Source organism: Cyanistes caeruleus, chromosome 17 (assembly GCF_971803275.1).
Source record: "Cyanistes caeruleus chromosome 17, bCyaCae1.hap1.1, whole genome shotgun sequence".
NCBI lineage: Eukaryota > Metazoa > Chordata > Aves > Passeriformes > Paridae > Cyanistes > Cyanistes caeruleus.
Window position 1 is genome coordinate 9434619 of NC_141717.1, and position 19239 is coordinate 9453857.

Consider the following 19239-nt stretch of genomic DNA (forward strand, 5'->3'; position numbering starts at 1 on the left):
AGCTTTCTGCAGAACAGCACCAACCCCACAAGAAACTGGGAGGAGATGCCCACTCCATGGCACCATTCCCAACCAGCTCCTCAGCCTACTCAGCTCACAGATCTGGTTCACTGCCCCTTTAGGCATAAACATACCTTAATAGGCAGCCACACTCACGGCCCTACATCGTAGGGGACCCCAAACATCCCATGTTTAAGGAGATTTGGAGCAACCAGCTATAGTATAGTCCCTGAAGCAGCTGCTTAAGCTCAAGCTGCAGGACCAATGCTGCCTCCACCTGCAGCAGGTTCCCTGACTTATTCCTCTGCCTTTTCTTGCAGCACCATTATCCCCACCTCACCCCACCCTCTGTCAGGAGAGGGACCTCTGCCTGAATGCAGGAAAGGAATCTTTTTTACTTGTAAAATGATCTTAAACTTTCCAGATAACACACTTTAACACAGGGACAGAGGGGCAGCAGCACACATAGAGAAAGAGAAAAGGAATAGATGTGTCTGGGCTCTAGAGTGAATGATGTACAAAATAAGAAACACAATCCTGTGTTTTCCTTGATTTAAATTAATTACATGAGTCTTCATTCAAATCATCCCTGCATTATATAGTTATATATATAAGTTAACCCCCCCAGAAACCAGGGACAAATTTCCTCTGACATGCCACATCTGAAGTCTTTCCCTAGGCAGACATTATCAGCCAGGGCAGAAACTAAGCAAGTGCAACCTTTTCTTTGACCTAGATGGATGTGCAAGCTCTTTGTCTCACCTCCTCAGGCAGTAAAAATAGTACAAAATACAGAAGTCAAAGAGGAAAAGTAAAGCTCTCACTGCTTCCCATACTGAAAGTACCCAAGTTATTTAAAATACTTGCACTAGTGCAAGTCTGCAGATCCATGTATGCAAGATACACAAGAAATGTTTTAGCTTATTGGGGTGTTAACTAGCGTGTTTACATGTCACTTAAACATTGTTCAGCAAACTCCAGCCATCCTAGAGCAAAGGTTAAAACTCCATCAATTAGAAACAAGGAACTTCTGTACCTGAACATGCACAAAGATCTTTTCCCCACACTTCAGAACAAAAAGGATGGAGAGAAGAAATATTAAGATTAGCTTTATTTGGGTCAGAGGAGCTAAACAGCCCATACAATTAAGTACAGCACACTGTCAAGTACATAAACCCTCTTCATCAAGGACCACTTAACCTGGCTTTTTCAGAAATACTTCATATTCCAGCCAAGTGCTAAGTCAACAAGACTTAAGTACAGCAGGTTGTTTGCTGGACAATAGCTTAAGTAATCCTTCCAACCCTAAGGTCCCTCAGGCCAATGACAGTAACTGAGTTGTAATTAAGCGGCTTCTGTGTGAGACTCAGTTTCACTGTGTTTATATTGTTATAATTTTGATTAAGTAATAGTATAAGGCCTAATAATCATGTTAATCATGGTCTCTGCTCCACGCTCTCTTTGCATGAAATACATATTAATACTTAAAATGCAGCCTGAAATTGCATTAATAATAGCTCATTAATAATGCCTAAGTGAATTAGGGGCTGTGGCAGACAAACCCAGAGCCTGTACTCTTTATGCACAGCATGTTTGACAAGCATCAGGGTCTGGCCACTGACTTGATCTGAAACCCTGCACAGAGACCACAGGGCTGGACTTGTGATGATCACTCTCCCTGCTCACACAGGGTTGCTAGATAGTATTTAACCTAAGGCTGTTACACTCCTACTACAACAAAGCACTTTCACTGTGTCACAGGCAGTTATATTTTATGTCTCATTTCCTTGACTATGCAAGGCAAGGTGTACAGAATAAGAACTGCATGAAAAACTGCCTCACCCCAGGTGGGCAGTGTTACACCTACAGACAATGCTGTCAGTATTGCAGACAAGACAGCTTTAGCTGTACTCACACCTTTTTTCCTCCTCCAGTTTGAGACCAAGTTACAAACTCCTGATGCCCCTCTAAGTACCCAGTGGAAATTTCAGCCATCAGAAGACCATCTCTGGCACCAGGAGGTCTATTCCACTTTGGTTTTTCTAGTGTCCTTCTAGCCTGCTATACACAGAAAAGGGAGGCATCACTGTGTGTCTCCTTCAGAGGCCTTTTGTAATGATCTGCTTCTCAAAAGGACTTTTTTACTGTCAAGTTTTAACACAAGCATTGGGTGTTGCTAAACAATTTCAATAAAGCCAAGTTTCAATTTCCAGGTAGGGTGTAGGGCTCATGTTTACACCAGCAGCTGAAAGAGCTACTCATATTGCAGATACTGGCACAACAGGGATTTTTAAAAACCCAGTTAAATGGAATCACAGTTGTGAACAATGATAAGCAATTCAAGAAAGGAAATCGGCTGTGAAGTCCAACAGGCATTTAACACAGCAGTAGTCAGTTTCAAAATAAAGATGCTCAGGAAATTAAGTATTATAATCATTGTTAAAGACTAATCTACAATAAAGAGACACTCAGAGGATGAGCAGTGTTGGTTTGCATAACTAGATGCAGGAGAGAGAATACATGACAGACAATTCACCAAGTGACTACTCCAAGTTTATTTGGAAGTACACACTAACATACCACATTTACCATGTATGCTCTTCTCTTTAGGAATTTAAGAAAAGCCAAAAATAGTAGCATTGTGGCCAGGGAGAGAACACCAACAGCAGTCATTGCAATGCCAACCCATGCCTCCTTGCTCAGGAGAGTGTTCCCTGCAAAGCAAGGAGAAAGGCAGTTTGTTTGAGGAGACAGATTCTAAGCCCACCACCCCCCAGCACCACACTGGCTCAGTACCTTGGGCTGCAGACCATTCTTCTGGTACAAAGAGGACAGGGCCCCCCAGGCTCACCACAGCAGAATTCACAGCTGCCATCCCACTTTCTACAACAGAAACAGCACAGCTGAACCCCAGGGCAGTGGGTTATTTTGGATCAGTGCAACCTAAAATCCACTCAGACACTACCTCGCTTGCTTCTAGATGGCCTTGGGCATCTTGGTATGCACAGTGGGGAGTCTGGGTGAAAACGGTGGCAGATGAGAACACTGCAGTGGAAGTACACCTGCCACAGAATGAGAAGAATGAGATATCCATTCATTTTAAAGCAAAAACATCTCCAAGTCTACTGTCACCTACCAAGCCAGGAAGGGCTTTGTCACCAGAGACAAAGGCAAACGTCTTCACTTCCAGCCTTTGGCGATAGTTAGCATGGCTGACACCACGTCCCACAGGGTGAAACACAGTCCTGTAGCTGTCTAGGTCATACTCACAGCTGCCAATAAATGAAAACCAAGTCAGAACATTCTTCTCTACACAGGGAAGAGAACACCCTTCTCTACACAGGGTAGAGTAGGTTTGGGTTGTTGGTGTTGACTCCTTTAAACAGATTAAAGTTCAAGGTTGAGATGCTGCCTACTTCCTACAAATTCCAGCATCCCAGGACAGAATTTGGAAGGCCCTGACGCTTAAGATTCTCTTAGTAAAGAGGGAGCAGGGGAAAATTAGGGACTCCTCCCACCCACTGTAAAAGGGACTTCCATTTGTACAGCAGGGCACTCACCCATCTACAACAATATTCCACTGGGGTAGTGATCTTGGATCTTGTGAGGCCGTTGCCCAGCAGTCATCCAGCACCAAGTGGAGGTTGGGATCATTGCGGTTCAGGACCTGAACTTCCAGGAAGATTGGCTGCCGCAGGTACCTCACTATTGGATACTGATCCTCACGGTACGGCTGCCTGTACGAGTCCTCTGCAAGGGCCAAAGCCATTTATGTTAAATAACTCAGGGTGCAAAGGGAGTCTCAAGCACTTTAACAGCAGCTGGCTGGACAACTGCTGTCTGTCCAAGGGCCACAGATTTGAGGCATCTGCTTCAAGCAGTGTGGATGAGCAGGAAGGAAGCACTCCAGGAGAAGTCCATGTACCAGAGCAGTTCACTCATCCACCCTCCCCTCCACAAGCTTCAGATACTTCCCAGCCAACTGAGCCCAGAGCCAGCTTTACCTGGGTAGCTTAGAAGAACCAAGGAGAGGGAACCTTGATTCACTGAAGAAGGTGGAGGAGAAAGATTATCTACTTTTACAGTGAGAGAGGCATCACCATTGCTGAAGGAGCACTTGACTGTTAACCTACAACCAGGAAGGAGCAGGTAAGTCACATATTGATGTGTGGGTAATACAGTACTGGATGGCCTAAAGAGGTTTCCAGACCCACCTGAATTCACTGTCCCTTGAGATCCTGCCCAGGGGAAGGTCTGTCCATAATGCCCTCACCTCATTCTCATAATGAATCCGCTCCCCATCAAACTGTGGATAAATAACAGCATTAGTGAGGGCATTCCCAAAGCCTGAGTGCCACCCCCACCAACCCCAGCCCCACACTCACCCAATGCCTGGTCCCACACCCATTGAGCGGGACATGAAACCCAACCCTGTCTTTCAGGGGGGACTTGTAGGCTGGCCGGCACACAGGATCCCTGAGCCTGAGCATATCCAAATCCAGCAGTGGTGTGGTGCTCTCAGCAAGGATTTCAAAATCCATGTACCCATCCTGGGTGCATACAGCAGCTGTAACAGAGGTTCACAGAAGTTGTCATGTGAGTCAGTGACAGCTCTGTCTGCCAGGAGCTGTTGGTGAGATGAACTAAGATGAGCTGTGCAGAGGGATCCCATCTGAGCAGCACAGGCGCTGGGGAGCTGCAGGAGTCACTTACCTATTGGTGTGTGCCGCTCACAGGGGCACTCAGGGTTCATCACCATTGCCACAGTCTCCCCGTGGAAGTGAAAAGCCAGTTTCAAAGAAGACATGTAGTACTGAAGTCCTGAGCAGCTCTCCCCAGGTAGCTAAAGGACAAGAGTTACTGTCTTTAAGTGTGACAACAAGAGCTCATTTTAATATATGAACCTGTTAAAGCTGATTAACAAATAAGCCAAGCCTGAAGAGCACAGGGAAGCTCACTTGCACTGCCCCAGGCATGCCAAATTCCTACTCCCTTCAAGAATATTTTCACCTCCATCTGTTTTTGCCAAAAGACTCCAGAAAACACAAGTTTCCTTGCATGATGATGCCTATTATAAAGTCAGTTTGTATTCATCTTAATCACATCTACCCTCAGCCACAGGGCATGGCTGACTTGACAGATGCTTAATCAAGATCAAAGCTACTGTGCTTGGTCTCCAAACACCAAGGAGATGTTATCACACCAGCACTTGTGACTCAAGGATCAGAACTCACCCTGGACTTCAGGACTCCCCTGCTAATATACAGCCTGACCCCTCTCTGTGTATCCAGGGTGATTCCATTTTCCTGTAGTTGATCCATGGGGATGGTCTTATTCTCTACATCCACATCCATAAGGATCCCTGGAAATGCTGGGATGACAACAGTCATGTGTGTTGCATTACAGATTGCTGGACCTGCAAAAACATCTTAGATAAATGTAACATCCATTTCCCTAGGGCAAGAGCAGGTTGGGTTCTGGCTCTTTCCATGCATTACCTGGAGCACAAAGCATTCTTGACTCCACAGTCAGTCTGTGCTCAGGAGGGCCGTACACGAGCTTGAGTGCCACAGTGTAGAGCACCCTATCATTGTGCTGACAAAGAAGATGGAGCTCTGTTAGACAGTGCTCAGCTCCTGATCCCATCATAAGACCAGCCCCAGAGGGTCATGTACTGCATCAGGTTCGCTGATACTCATGCTTGCAAAAACAGTTTCTTCCCACCTTACCCTTTCTAAAAACAGCTGCTAATCATGAGACTGGCAGTCAGATGTTCCCAGGACTGGCTGTGGCTAGAATTCTGCTTCTGGGGAGTCCCACTCACTGTGCTGCTGTCTGAGGTACACACTGTGCCTCCCCATGTCCTTGTGCTGGGCAGTTAAGTGACAGCTGTGCAAAGCCAAACAGCTTTGCACACAGTGCAAGCCAGCCCACCACACCAGCCCAGCAGTGCATCAACTCTGGCCCTGGCCTGAAAATGGATTCCCCAGGTCTACAGACAGTGCTGGCCCAACAGGGGCTGGGTAAATGCTCAGTGCTGGTTCTCCACTCACATACCTTGTAGGACACAACTCCAGTGGCAGCAAAGGCCACCTGAAAGATCAGGTTGTGGCCATCAACTAGAAAGTTATAGCCTTGCTGTGTTGCTTGCCCAAGGCTCAGCTGATGTATTCTGGTTCCATCATCAACTGACAGATTCCAGGTCATTGGAGTTGCTGGAACCTGCAAAGCAAGAAATCCCTGCTTAGGGAAGGAAGGCACAGAAGCATCAAGGCATTAGATTTTCACCCTACAGGGCTGCCATCTCCTAGGCTTTACATTCAAGCTCCCTATATTGGCAGGGCAGAACTAGGCTTCCCAGCAAGATGCAAGTTCATCAGAGAAGTCCCTGCCTGAACTTGGAGGTATCAGACTCAGTTTATGCCAAAATCCCAGGCACTTCCCCCTCTAGCTCCCTTCACAAGGTAGAAGAAACATACCATATGCCCATCACTGAGACTTGACATGAGTCCTGGGAAGGTAACCTGAAACACAGCATGAGAATTAGACTGCAGGAACTGGAATAGGACTGGAGCCAGACAGGATGCATCATTAATGACCATTTGCAAATCAGCTCTCCAAAGAGCCAGCAGCCAAGCCAAAATGAACATGCAGCCAAGAGACTTCCTTGCAGCTCACTGGAGCTTCCCTCAGCTTTCTGCAGATTCCAGACACAATTCCAGGAGACAGCCACCCTGCCTTGCAAGCCTCACCAGGATCTATAGCACTCCCACTCCTATACTTACTGCCATAAAGTCTTTTGTGCAGTTTGTTGCACCAGCAAACACAGGAGTAATGACTTCACCCACATGAATGCTGTCACAGTGAGTGCTGTAGGTGATATTCGTCTCCTCTCCCATTGTTTCATTCACCATCAGCCTCAACCAGAGCTGGTGCTGACCGTGCTACAGACAAGAGACACAAATTAGAAAGAGGCAGCAGTACTCACTACAGAATGAGGGCAGCTAAAATGTATTGGGACTGAACTCTAACTTCAGAGTTCATTTAGGTGTTTGTACCAGTGGAAGGACAAGATCACTTTGTTTTAAAAGCCCAAAGGAAAAGGGTGAGCTCTTTAGGAAGGCAGGAGGGCACAGGGTTAGGTTGAAGAGCAGAAGGTACAAAGATAACTGCAGAAGTCAAAAAAAACCCCAGTGAGTAGCAGGTTTTAGTTCCAGAGTCAGCAGTCCAAAAAAACTAAACTAACAAACAGCAGAACAGAGTTTTGCAGTAGTTCAAATACCTAAAAGCAGCAGATAACAGTAAAGCATCTAGTTTTGGCCTCCCACTTACTACTCTACCTCAACAGCTATGATCAGCATATGCTGTTAATTGTCTGTCAAAGCACATTTAAATAGATTAGTGCTCTGAAACTCTTCAACCTGGTCCATCTCCCTACAAGAAAACCTGTCAAGTCATTTAAGTTCTCAAGGAGAACACAACATTTACAGCACTCTGAGGGATTTAATGCATAGTTGAAAGCATATGAATATCAATATCTTTGGGTTTGCTTTTCTTTTTCAACTTTTGGCATGAAGTATTCTTCTACAAGAGTTTTAGATCATCAGAAGTATAAATATCCAGTCTTGAAGACAGTTAGAAATAGAAACCCTATTAAACCCAGTCCTGTCCAGGGAAAAAAAATTAAATATCTCCAAACTCCATTACAGCAGCTTCCCAGGATGCAGACCCCTTTTTTACCTGCAGGCTGGTACAGTTCACAAATGGGACACTGAGTATCAGCCTCTCATAATCCACAGTGTAGTCACAGGACACGATCTCCTCACCACTCACATCTAGGAGGGATGGGGAAGATTAGCTCTGCAGCAGACAGGTTTCAGCAGGAGGGGCCAGGGCAGCAGCAATACATACCAACAACATGCAGATGCCAGGTGTAGTTGCTAAGCTCTCTGGAAAACTCAGCTTCCATCCTATCCCTATGACAGGTCACATTCTCTGCAGAGGGAAGACCACCATGAGCTCCAGCACACACACCCTGCAAGCCCCCCAGCCAGCCACCCTTCAGAGCCCCTTCTGTGCCGAGGCAGAGGGGAAGCAGCTCCAAGCAAACCCAAAGCCCCACCACAGCCAGCCCAGGACACATTACCCAAGACATCCTGATCCCCCAGGCCATCAGCACAAGGGGCTAAGCACAGCAAAAACCCAAACAGGAGCAGCAACCTGTAAAGAGAAGATAATCAAATGAGAGAGCAGCAAGGAAAGAACCCCCACCCTTGTATCCCAAACCACACTCACCACATCCTTGAGATGCTCCAGCACTGCTGCTCAAACCCCATCTCTTCAGGAGACCACAAGCTTGATCTTTGGCTGCCCAGGGAGGATTATATAGGCCCTGGGTCTGGCTCACACAGGTGCCACCTCTCTGCTGCCCAGGGAACAGAGCACTTGCACCTGCTGCTCCTTGAGTGGGGCAGCTCACAGGAGACTTTAAGGTAATACTAAGTCTTTAGCAGGGGTTGTTGTTGCCTTCCATTTTGAAGGCATTCTTTTCTTACTCTGATAATGTATTCCCTTTATTCCCATGCTAGATATTTTATAGAGAAATGTATGTCTGTTTTGGCAGTTATTTTTTTTAAATGGAGTTTTCTGTGGCAGCATGACAGAATTTGAGACACCAGTGAGCTCAATGTTGCTTTCCTTGGGACTATTTGAAGACAGGTGAAGATATCATGGGGGAAAAGATCCCCAAAACCAAGGAAAATGTTTTAACTAAGAGCCTGAATGCCAGGTCAAGACTCCTATTTGATTTGAGTACTCACAGCAAAAATTGCAAAAGCCCCTGTGATACAACAGATAATGTCTCTGTTCCCAGCCCTATTGTGTGCAGGCTCTGCAAGGGATATCCCTGGACCCACAGCAGAGCAACAATCACATCAGGTGGGTGTCAGGCAGCACTGGTCACACAGATCCTCAGCCTGATGTGGGTCAGACTCAGCCTGGCTGTGGGAACTGGCTGCTCAAGGGGACATCCAGCAGCAGTGTGTCCTGAGGCACAGAAGTTTTGCCTCCCTAAGAAGTGAAGAAATAAGCTCTTATTGTTGTTTTAAATGTTGTCATCATCTCCGAATTGTGTAGCCAGGATTACCCAGTGTGACTAATTTCATTCTTCTCTAAGCCCATTAGTTCCAAAGATCTCATTAAGCAAGCAAAGACTTCCTTGCCTCTCCTTGCATGGCCTTTACCATACCACATTTGGTGCTTATGAAAGTTGCAGTGAGGAAATGTTGTGCTGGATAATACCTCATACAAAACAGATGGCACAACATCATCACTGTGCAGATTTATGCTCCAAGTTACCTTCAATAACCTAACTGGTGATGCTGCAGCCTTTCAATCTAGATAGTTTGTTTAACTGGCAAAATTTTATTTGAGACTGTTCTCAAATTATGAGTAAAATCCATATACACAGTAAACTCCAATAACAAATCAAAGCTGCTGGTTAAATAATTCATTAGTTTATAACACCATGTACCATCACAACAGTTTCTCTTGAGCCTGGTAAGACATTTCAATTGGAAGTAGAATGGTTCTGAAGTTCTTTTCAAACACAAGAAGAAAAGTTTCATTCTAACTATCCAAGGAGTTTAAAAAGATCACAATTTTGAGCTTAGTCTCAAAAGAATAGTCTCCATTCAGGCTGAGAAATTTAGCTCATTTGATGTTGAATCATTTATTGCATTTCAAGTTGAGGTTTTTGGATGGGACAAAGACGAACAAGTACCAAGAGTATAGAAACAGATGAAGATTTTGTTTGGTCTTTTCCTTCTTCTTTCTTTTTTGTGATGCCCACTTTTATGAAGGAAATAATAATAAAGCTTGCAAAGTCCTGAAGCTTCTCCCCAGCTGACATGGGTGTTTCTTTACCTCTAATTAAAACTTGGAACAATAATTTCCCACTTAGCATTATACAGGGTAAGTTTAAAATCAATATTTTTCAGATGATAATAATAAAACTCATCCTGAGATCAACACTTTGTGTTCTGGATTAATTAAGAGAAAAGCAGATTAAGGTAATTCTGTAGTAAAAACCAAGGATCTTGAAAATTAAAAGGACTCTTCTTCCACCAAATCACTTCTCATGAATATATCATGTTTCCTCCCTCATACCAGGCACTGGTGGTATATGCAGTATGAATGGTGATCATTTTACCCCTAAAAATAAGGCCTAGTAAAAGAAATAAAATTTGATGCCATTAAGAAACAGCCAATCTTTTTTTATATATATATATATAAAAGATAAATATATATTTATACACATATACATGTATTACCTATCTTTTTTCTGCAACAGCTAGTTTTTCTAGTAGCTGTCAATTTAGCTCCATGCTGAGCCTGGTTAACTAGAAAACAGAATAAATGGCTGCATTTTTATTAGAAAAGTATCAATGTAGTGCAAGGAACCTGAGAAATGGCTGAGAGTAAAACTGTCTTCTAAAGTGGGGATGGAGGTTGCCTGGGTGAAGCACAGCCCATCCTGACTACCCTGAGATGGCAGACAGCAGCAGGGACATCTGTGTCTGGGGGTGACATGAGGGACAACCAGGGCTTTCCTTTACTCTGACCTGGAGTTGTTTATTCAAAGGTTCAAACCTGTCAGAGGATCTGACTGACCCTCCTTGTCCTCATGGGAAGAAAAAGGTTGGTACAAGTTCATTCCTGAAGAGCTCTTCAATCCCTGTCTGAGAAAATAATGAAGAGAGAAAGCCCATTTTGAGAGGTCTCTTGTGTGTCACAGGGGCAGAATTATGGGATGTAAATGAGGTGGCAGAATTCCATTTGGGGATTGCACCAACGCTGAGCAAGGAGTTGGTTTGTGATTCTCTAATGGGGGCACAACAAGCAACAAAACCCCACTGCTAATTGCTGAGGGTAGAGTCTCTGAGATCCAGGTTAATTCAGTGAGCCACAGAAAACAGCTTGGCAAAAAGTAATGTTTATGTAGCAGCTCTTGTGAGTGTGGCCAGAAGAACCCTGAGCTCCCAGCACTGCAGGAAGCTGCAGTAGCCTCTTACCAACTTTTCAGCTGCTGTTTGAAAACTGGCTTTTTATATGCCTTGCTCTTAGTAATTCTTTTGAATTTAAAGTTAGAATTAGTCTAATTCTAACTCAGGGGAAATTATTTCCAAATCAAGAAATCATTATTTGTGATTTGGACTCATTTGTTCGCAGGCAAGGACCACAGTGCCCAGGTGGGGCAGTGGGCAAAGACCCATCATGTTTCCTTTTCTGGAATTCCCTGCAGTATCCTGAGGAAATCCTGTACATCTTTTCTGCATCTAGACAGAAATTATAATATTTCAGAAGAGTTTTATATTTGCCAGTTTCATGAAGATCTCCTGATGAACTGCAATTTACACAGCTGTGGCTTTGCCAGCTGTGACTTGCAGACTTGTTGGGGATTTTATCCAACCATCACCCTGTCCATCATTTCCAGACTTTGTACACAACATGGTTCCATGGAACGGCGTGGACAGGACAGGGGAGTGACTTGTTTTCAAATACAAGATTCCAGAAAAAAGATGGGATACAAAGGACTCCACCAGGAAAGGTAACTGCTCATGTGTTTCCTCCCATCAAACTCAGAGATATTTTATTATTTGGACTGAAACCTGATCACACTGACATTCATGGCCTTCTGAAGGTTTTTTTGAAGTTCTTTTTGTAACTCAAAGTCCTTTTGCAATTCCCACAGAACAGCCAGGCAAAGACACACAGAAGATGAGTGGATCCCCTCTCTAAGTAGTCAATTATGCAACAAACTGTACATGGCAGAGGCACCTTGCAGGAAATGAAAGCACTCACCACACCACAGCCTCATTACCTATGCAGATCTCCAGAGCCTGCCAGGATGAACTTTGCCTCCCCATTCCCCTCCTCACAGGGACGTTTCTGCTTGTAATCATTAATGAACTATCCCTGTAATGGAAGAGTGACTGTACAGCCCAGATATCGCCCAGAGCTGCTTTGGGAAACCAGGAGCTGCTGAAAATGTCGAGCAGGTACCACAAAGCAGCGGCCGATGGCAACGTGGACCTGTTGAAAGAGGCCACTAGGAAAGACCTCAACACTTCTGATGAGGATGGGATGACACCCACCCTTCTGGCAGCCTACCATGGGTACCTGGAAGCTTTGGAGGTCATTTGCCGGAGGGGGTAAGTCAGTCAGCTTCCAGTGCTTAAAGCCTGGGCCTCAAAACTACAGCTACTGAGTTGTGTTTCTAGTGCCCCGGTGACAGGCCCGAAAGGCTGAAAATCACAGTAATTTCTTTCAATGCATTGCCAAGAATTGTTTCTTTAGTGGCAGTGGTTTAGGTCCAGAGCCTGCAGGCAGGTCTCTTCATTATTTTCTCAGGCAGGGGTTGAAGAGTTCTTCAGCTGGTCTGTTAGTGAAAATACACCAGTATCCACAGGAGCACGCTGTGTGTGGAGCCTGCAGAGAGCAGCTCGGAGAAGCAGGGCCCTGGGACCTTCCTTTCCTCACTGGAGAGGGTTGCCAACAACCTTTGAGGATATCTTGAGACAGGATTTATAGAGAAATCCTTAATTTGAAACAGTTTTAGCAAAAAAATATCTTCCATTTGCTTCCAAAGTGCAGTCAATAGGCACTTGTGAAGATTTAACACTGTCCAGAGGCGAGTCACAACATAAAGCATTAAGCCAGAAGCATCTAAAATGGTTGTTTCTCTGCTTTTTTAATGGTTATTTTCTCTACTTTTCTACCATCACGTTATAACTGAGGATACTGTTTCAGAAGCTATGATAGGACCCTTGTAAACGATAAAGGAAAAAAAAAGATAAAAAGAGGGAAAAAATGAAAGGAAGGTTTTCTACAGGTTTATTTTCTAGTAATAAAATGTCTATATCATTTAAATATCTTACATGGTTAAATTGTCTTATTGAAATGGTAATTACCTCTCCACCATCAGGACTGTCTTGCTCAGAGCCTACCTTTTAAGCTGCGATTCTGTAATAACATCTAATAAAAGAAAATATGCCCTTGTGTAGAAAGACAGTTAATAAAATGTTCTTTTTCAGAACAGCAAACAGATTGCAAGGAACAGTTGAATAACTATTTGGATGTATCTGAGTTTCATTAAAAATTGAGTTGAAAAAAATTTTTTTTCATAGATTTGCTTTATAGCTCATTGGGCCCAGGTGTGGCTGTGGTATCACAATGAAAAAGACCTTTGGACTGCGTGGTTGTTGCTTTGTCCTCAGGAGAAGCAAAAATAGATTGACAATTTTTCAACTTGTGCAATTAAGGCAGCTCCCAGGAAATACCTGTCAATAAGGTTTGTCCCTGAACACCTGCAAGGCAGAACAACTAGATAAGGAACAAGTAACAAAATAATTTATTTTTTTTTCAAAATCTGAGTGAAAAATATATCTCCTACCACATAAGCTGACAGAAATCACAGCAGATGACACAAAGATCAAAATTTCTTTATATTTGTTATTTCATGTATTTCTAAGTCTTTTTCTTGGTAGAGGACAGCTTTGGGAGAGTATCACCTCAAAATCTTCAAACATATGTGTTTACCTCTATTTTAATCTATGATTTCTGAGATGTGTCTGTCAGAGGCTGCATTCTTTCTGGTTTTCTTGGGGAGAAGCTGAATTTTAGAAGATGTTTGAGCTGTTCTCCAGTCAGTTAATGTTTTCTTGTGAGAAAGTATTTTAATTATTTTTAACAAATTCATCCTTTCCTTGAAGAGGTTTCCTGACAGAGGCTCTGAGGTACAAGGCAATTTTCTTTAGAGTGGTTGCAGATTTTAGGACTCTCAAGCTTTGGCCCTTGGAAATGTAGCAATACTAACAATAAACCCCTTTCATCTTGAAATAATTCATCTTCTCAGGGGTCAGGAGACCTTTTCTCTGCTTGCCTTGCAGGTACATGAATAAAGAAAGGCAAGACCAAATAGCAGAATCTGCTCTCTTTTGTGTGAGCCTTCTCCTTGGGAAAGTAGGGAAAGGAGGAGTATGAGAACCCAGAGTAGATGTCAAACCTTGTCCAAAGTCCCACTGAGCTGGGAACAGCCACTCGAGTTTGTCAATTGTTTGAGACTCAAAGGCTGGCAGGTTCCACGGGGAAAAGAGACCACAAAGAGCTCTGAAGGGACCTGGGGGAGGACAGCTGACCCGGCACTCCCCAGGCTCAGGGTGCCACAGCCAGCTCCCTAATGTGGGAATTCGGGAACCCAGCACGCTCAGCCGCAGCCAGGCAGCTCCCCAGGGCACAGCCACAGAAGCAGAAATATGTACACATGGTTTCCATATGTCTGAGTGGGGAAACTTTGATCCTCAGCTGCCTCCTCCTTGTAGCAAAGCCTGAGCTCCCACGGCCAGCACGGTCCAGACCCCCTGACCTCCCTCCTGCCTGGGGCAGCTCAGGCTGGAGGATATGTTCAGATCTGGCCCTCAACAAACCTGGTGGTGCTTCTCTTCAGAGTCCCAAAGCCAGAGATCAGTGAAGGACGTTTTGTGACAGGATGTACCCTGTCTTTCACAGTACAGCTGCCATGGCACCAACCTCTGAGTCATTGAAATGCTTGAACCCCCAAGAGTGGAAATTCTTGTAAATTTGGTCCCCAGCTTTTGGTCAATAAAGATTTTGGGCTTCTGTGGCCACCCTGTTTGTTGGTCACAAGAGGGCACAGGCTCTGTTCTGAACATTGCTAAGCCTGACCTTGCCAAATGTGTATCTAAATATTCGAGCTGATTCTTATCTGCAGGCAGCAGTTCAGTGTGAAGTCAGTGCAAGAGTTAAAAATAAGCAATACTTTTCTCTGGCTTTAAACTCAATTGAAAATTGTGGCATTTTATTTTCAAATGAGCTTCTGTTTTTCAAACCCTCATGAGCAAAAGCATCTTACAGAGAACAAAAGAGTTGAAAAACAATGGCATCTATCTGGGCTTAAACTAATAGCATGGGAGACAAATGGGTAATCAGGGCTTTGCTCCGGATTTACCTATTACCTACCCAAAAAAATTACTACAGGAGCTCACTAAGTGTGTATCAATGTGGTCAGTGAGGAAACCTCCTAATATTGCCCTGTATAAGGCATGCAAAAGGAACAAGTCACTAAGAACGCTTTAAAATATTCCACACAAATGTTCTTGAAACAGTTTTGCCAGTAATTCCAATAACAAAGTCAAAGCCTGAGCCCACTTTGAGTTGCCAGCCCCTGGGATGACAAAGGAAATGTCCTGGCTCCCTTTTGGGGAGATGCAGTCACAGTCAGCCCTGTGAAGTCGTTTAACTCACGGGGCAGGAATTGGAGCTCATGCCACACACACAGCCACGCTCAGGGCTTGTGTAAGTGAGTGCAGCCTTGTGCTAGTGGCTGGAGCCAAGCTGAGCCATTGTCCCTGGGCTGTTCTCCTCAGAGCAGAGCAGAGTGACACATTTAGTGTCTGTTCAGCGCTACTGCAGAGCTCAGTGTGGGTAGCCCAGCTCACTGTGTGCTGTTTTCCCTGCCAGGGGTGATCCAGACAAGTGTGACATCTGGGGGAACACGCCCCTGCACCACGCTGCCTGCAACGGCCACATCCACTGTGTCTCTTTTCTGATCAACTTTGGTGCCAACATCTTTGCTCTGGACAACGACCTGCGCACTCCCCTGGAGGCAGCTGCCAGCAGGGACCGCAAGGAGTGTGTCCAGATCCTGGACAAAGCTGCCACCGAGCAGAACTTGCTGAATCCAAAGAAGGTCTCCAAACAAAAGGCACAGGCCCAGAGGAATGTTGAGAGACAAGTCAAGGAATGTGAGAAGCGCCAAGAGAAACACCAGCATGAAATGAACCGAAATTATATTAAAGAAAAGGTTGGCACAATGGATTCTTCCAAAGGAACACACTCCAGGGTAAAGTTGCCCAGTCTATTTGCTTCAAATACCACAAGTACTTTAACTAAAAACCTGAAAGATACCTTGAAACTCAAGACAAAAAAGACAGGCAACAGCACAAGAAGGCAGGAAACACAAAGAAATGACCAAGAGGATGATACCCATAGGAGAAGTGTGATGCATTTGTTTGATGAGAAAGAGGAGGATGAATTACTGAATGACCTTGAAGAGAAAAACCTTGCTGGTAATGACAGTCAGCTCTCCATTTTTCAGAGGCCAGGTCTTGGCAAGATTGTGTTTGGAAGGAATTTGGCTGCAGAGGTAAATCCTGAAACAGTGTCTTCTGAGAAAGAAGGTACAAGTATGACAATGGCCAGTGAGCTCTTCCAGTATGAAAATGCTGAGAATGGAAGGGAGGATGATGATGAAAACAGTGCTGGTGTCCCTTGGAATGAGGAAGAAGTCATTTGGGATGATGAGGAAACAGAGAATACGCCCCTTGAGGTATTTCTGGCATCACAGATGCTGGATGAATTTCTTCCAGTCTTCATGAGGGAAAAAATTGATTTAGATGCTCTGATGCTATGTTCTGATGAAGATCTACAGAGCATTCAGATGGAGCTTGGGCCAAGAAAGAAAGTCTTGAATGCTGTGAATAAAAGAAAACTGGCACTCAAGAACCCTGGAAAAACAGTAGATACTTGTTTATAAATTATTATATCTGTTGTTGTAACCTACACATTGATTCATTACCTTTCCCTCTCCAAAGAGTGTGCAACTCTGCACAGAAGTTTGCTAAAGCAAAAGGCAGAGAGGTTACCAATTGCTTTAGGAAATACAGCAGGGATAACATTTTTCTCTCTGGATAGGTAGTTGTGGTAAACAGAATATTAAGTAAAGTATATTCTGCCAAAAAGCAAGAATGTGAAGGTAAAAACCCAAAACCTTCTTCTCCCTACTGTTTATGTGGATTGTATTTCTTTTGGTCCAGATAATTTCAAGCATCAGTGAAGGCCAGGCCCACTGCATTCCTTAATAAAGGCCTTCCTTTCTTCTCCAAAACCACAATGCAAAGAGCATTCTCAGAGCTTGAGAGCTTTGAGTTTTCTCAAAGCTTGCTTCTGTAAGATCAGTAAAACCACTCTTCCTGGTACTGATGGTATGTTAGAAAAGGAATCTGAATCTTGATTTTAGCTGTGGTTTATTGGCTCTAATCACTTCTGAATTAATGTAAATAAGACTAATTTACATCAAGTTTCATATTTTTGTTAGTAAAGTTTGTACTTCTGTATTGACAATAATTTTAAAATACATGGAGTATCTTCCCAAGAGATGTTCAGTGTCAGTTGTATATTCCTTTCTCATCTAATTAGACTGGATCTAGTTGCCTGGACCCATCATGACCTAAATATCATCAAGGCTGCAATACTTTTAACTACAAGAAGCTGAGGTTTAACTTTCAGAATTTTGGATCTATTTTGGTACACCCTCAACTTGGTTCCTATAAGGCTGCATTTTCCATGCAAAGTCCCAGAGATGAGGATTCATATCACACACCATTTTCTGTGGGTTGTTGTCAGCCTTAGCCTGAGAGCTGTGTATCACACACACACACTCTGAAAATAAGTTCATGAAAATAAAAAATGATCTGTGCTGCTGTGGAAGTTTCTGCTCCTCACAATCTATCTGGAGGCATTCACAGCAGGGTTCCCCTGTTCCTTTGGGAAGCCAGCACTATCAGATGTAAATTAATCACTCCTGTTGAGTTTTGTGAATCTAATAAAGTACTTGCAGTAGTCATGCTCTGGCTAAGATCACAGATTTTAGATGCACATTTATTAGCAGAACATTTATCTTTAAAGATCTTCTAGCTTTCCATTAGCCAGCTATGATTTTTACTTAGGGGTATGCTGCATTTGTGGACACTAATCCTGGTTAATGATCTGTTTTTTCATGTTTCTTCTTTCCATATCATCTTGATTGATTTCCATATCATCTTGACTGTGATTTGTGTATTATATTATCTTTTCTTGGCTGGACTTTATACTGCATTCTTCCCTGCTTGGATTCCTGTGCACAGCAGGCTGATATGTTATATTAAGCAATCACATCGAAGTCCTGTTCTGTGCAACCTTCCACGATTGCTGTGCTCAGCAATCCAGACACCTCCCCCCCAGACTCTGCCTGCTTGTTTTCATTTTGGCTAAGAAACACCCAAATGTTTAACAAATCAAGAAGGAACCATTACCCTTTCATATTTGAAGGCATATGACAGGTGGATTTCCAATCCCCATCTGCTGGAGGTGCAGATGCTTCCCGTTCCTGCTGAGGCCAGCCCAGCCTCATCCGCCTCTGCATCCTCCAGTCCCTGCAGCAGCTGAATCCCACTCCCCCAGCACACAGGGCTGACACAAGCTCTGTGCTGCTCCAGTGACTCCTCTCTGCTGCAAAGTGCTGATCACGATGCACCTTTTTCAGGCCAGATTTTAAATAAGTGGGTTGGATTCAGCTGTCCAGGAAGTGCTTTCAAAAACTCTAAGCATGAAAATGCCTGTCACCAATGGGAGGTTATTGCAGGTAGAGGAGAAGCCACTGCAGGGTGAATCAGGAAACAAAGGTCACCAAATTGCACTGAAAATCTGCTTCTGTGCCTCCTCATCTGCAGCCTGTGGCAGCCAGAGAGAAGAGCAGGGACCATCTGCACATAAACAACTCAGCTGTCACAGGCCTCCTCAGTGCTCAGGCACCTCCTTAGGTACTTGCAGCTACTGTGCAGCTACAAGGAACAGCACCAGACCTGTAGGAGGCCCTTGTCCTCCAGAAACTGCATCAAGAGACTAAGAAACCCCAGGGCACCCCATATGACACTTCCTTTTAGGCAACTGAATAAACTTTTAATTTTTATTCTTTTTAATTAAAAAAAGTGCAATAGCGCTAACCCTTTTCTTATGGGATGGTATAAAACAGCCCTGCAGAAAAAAATTAATTAATAGAAAGGAAGACTCACAGTTCATGGTTTTTCCACTCATGTGCTTTGCTGTTTTCAGATTTTTTTACCGAGCCCTTGTTTCCTTTAGAGTTTGGAAGCACTGGAATCCTAGCTGTGACTCCTTAGGAACATTTGTATAGCTCAGTTCAGCTGGAGAGGCTTTATGTATCACATGTGCAATCCCAGAGCAGAACCCAAACCATAAAACCAGGCAATCTCACATGAGCACAGCCCTGCCAAGTACAAGGTTCTCCTTCCTTAAGGATTTAATACTCTGCACTGCACAGACATGAAGAAAATGTGCAGCATGGGACAACTGCAAAACTGAATATCACAGAGGAACAGA

At 44.1% G+C, this 19239-nt stretch overlaps 2 protein-coding genes across 7 annotated transcripts; one reads left to right on the top strand and one right to left on the bottom strand.

Annotated features, from left to right (window-relative positions):
- Positions 1–2531: 2531 nt before the first annotated feature.
- Positions 2532–12511, bottom strand: ZP2 (zona pellucida glycoprotein 2). 4 transcript variants are annotated; one of them, XM_023936709.2, is made up of 19 exons: positions 12181–12511; positions 8296–8425; positions 8147–8220; positions 7912–7995; positions 7741–7835; positions 6786–6944; positions 6480–6524; positions 6058–6222; positions 5499–5595; positions 5235–5416; positions 4714–4843; positions 4386–4567; positions 4215–4306; positions 4005–4129; positions 3561–3750; positions 3137–3272; positions 2966–3062; positions 2797–2883; positions 2532–2714 (listed from the first exon to the last, which is right to left on the bottom strand). In XM_023936709.2, the coding sequence occupies exons 2-19, from the start codon at positions 8334–8336 to the stop codon at positions 2572–2574; spliced, it is 2124 nt and encodes a 707-aa protein (XP_023792477.2). In that variant the 5' UTR covers positions 8337–8425; positions 12181–12511; the 3' UTR covers positions 2532–2571. The 4 variants fall into 4 exon arrangements, with proteins under 4 accessions (XP_023792477.2, XP_086710839.1, XP_086710841.1 ...); XM_086854713.1 differs by having other exon boundaries at positions 12172–12505; XM_086854715.1 differs by lacking the exon at positions 12181–12511 and adding an exon at positions 10672–10752 and having other exon boundaries at positions 8296–9069.
- Positions 10821–17237, top strand: ANKS4B (ankyrin repeat and sterile alpha motif domain containing 4B). 3 transcript variants are annotated; one of them, XM_086854718.1, is made up of 4 exons: positions 10821–10949; positions 11495–11608; positions 11753–12212; positions 15541–17237. In XM_086854718.1, the coding sequence occupies exons 3-4, from the start codon at positions 12049–12051 to the stop codon at positions 16613–16615; spliced, it is 1239 nt and encodes a 412-aa protein (XP_086710844.1). In that variant the 5' UTR covers positions 10821–10949; positions 11495–11608; positions 11753–12048; the 3' UTR covers positions 16616–17237. The 3 variants fall into 3 exon arrangements, with proteins under 3 accessions (XP_086710844.1, XP_086710843.1, XP_023792478.1); XM_086854717.1 differs by having other exon boundaries at positions 10835–11249; XM_023936710.2 differs by having other exon boundaries at positions 10876–10987.
- Positions 17238–19239: the final 2002 nt, after the last annotated feature.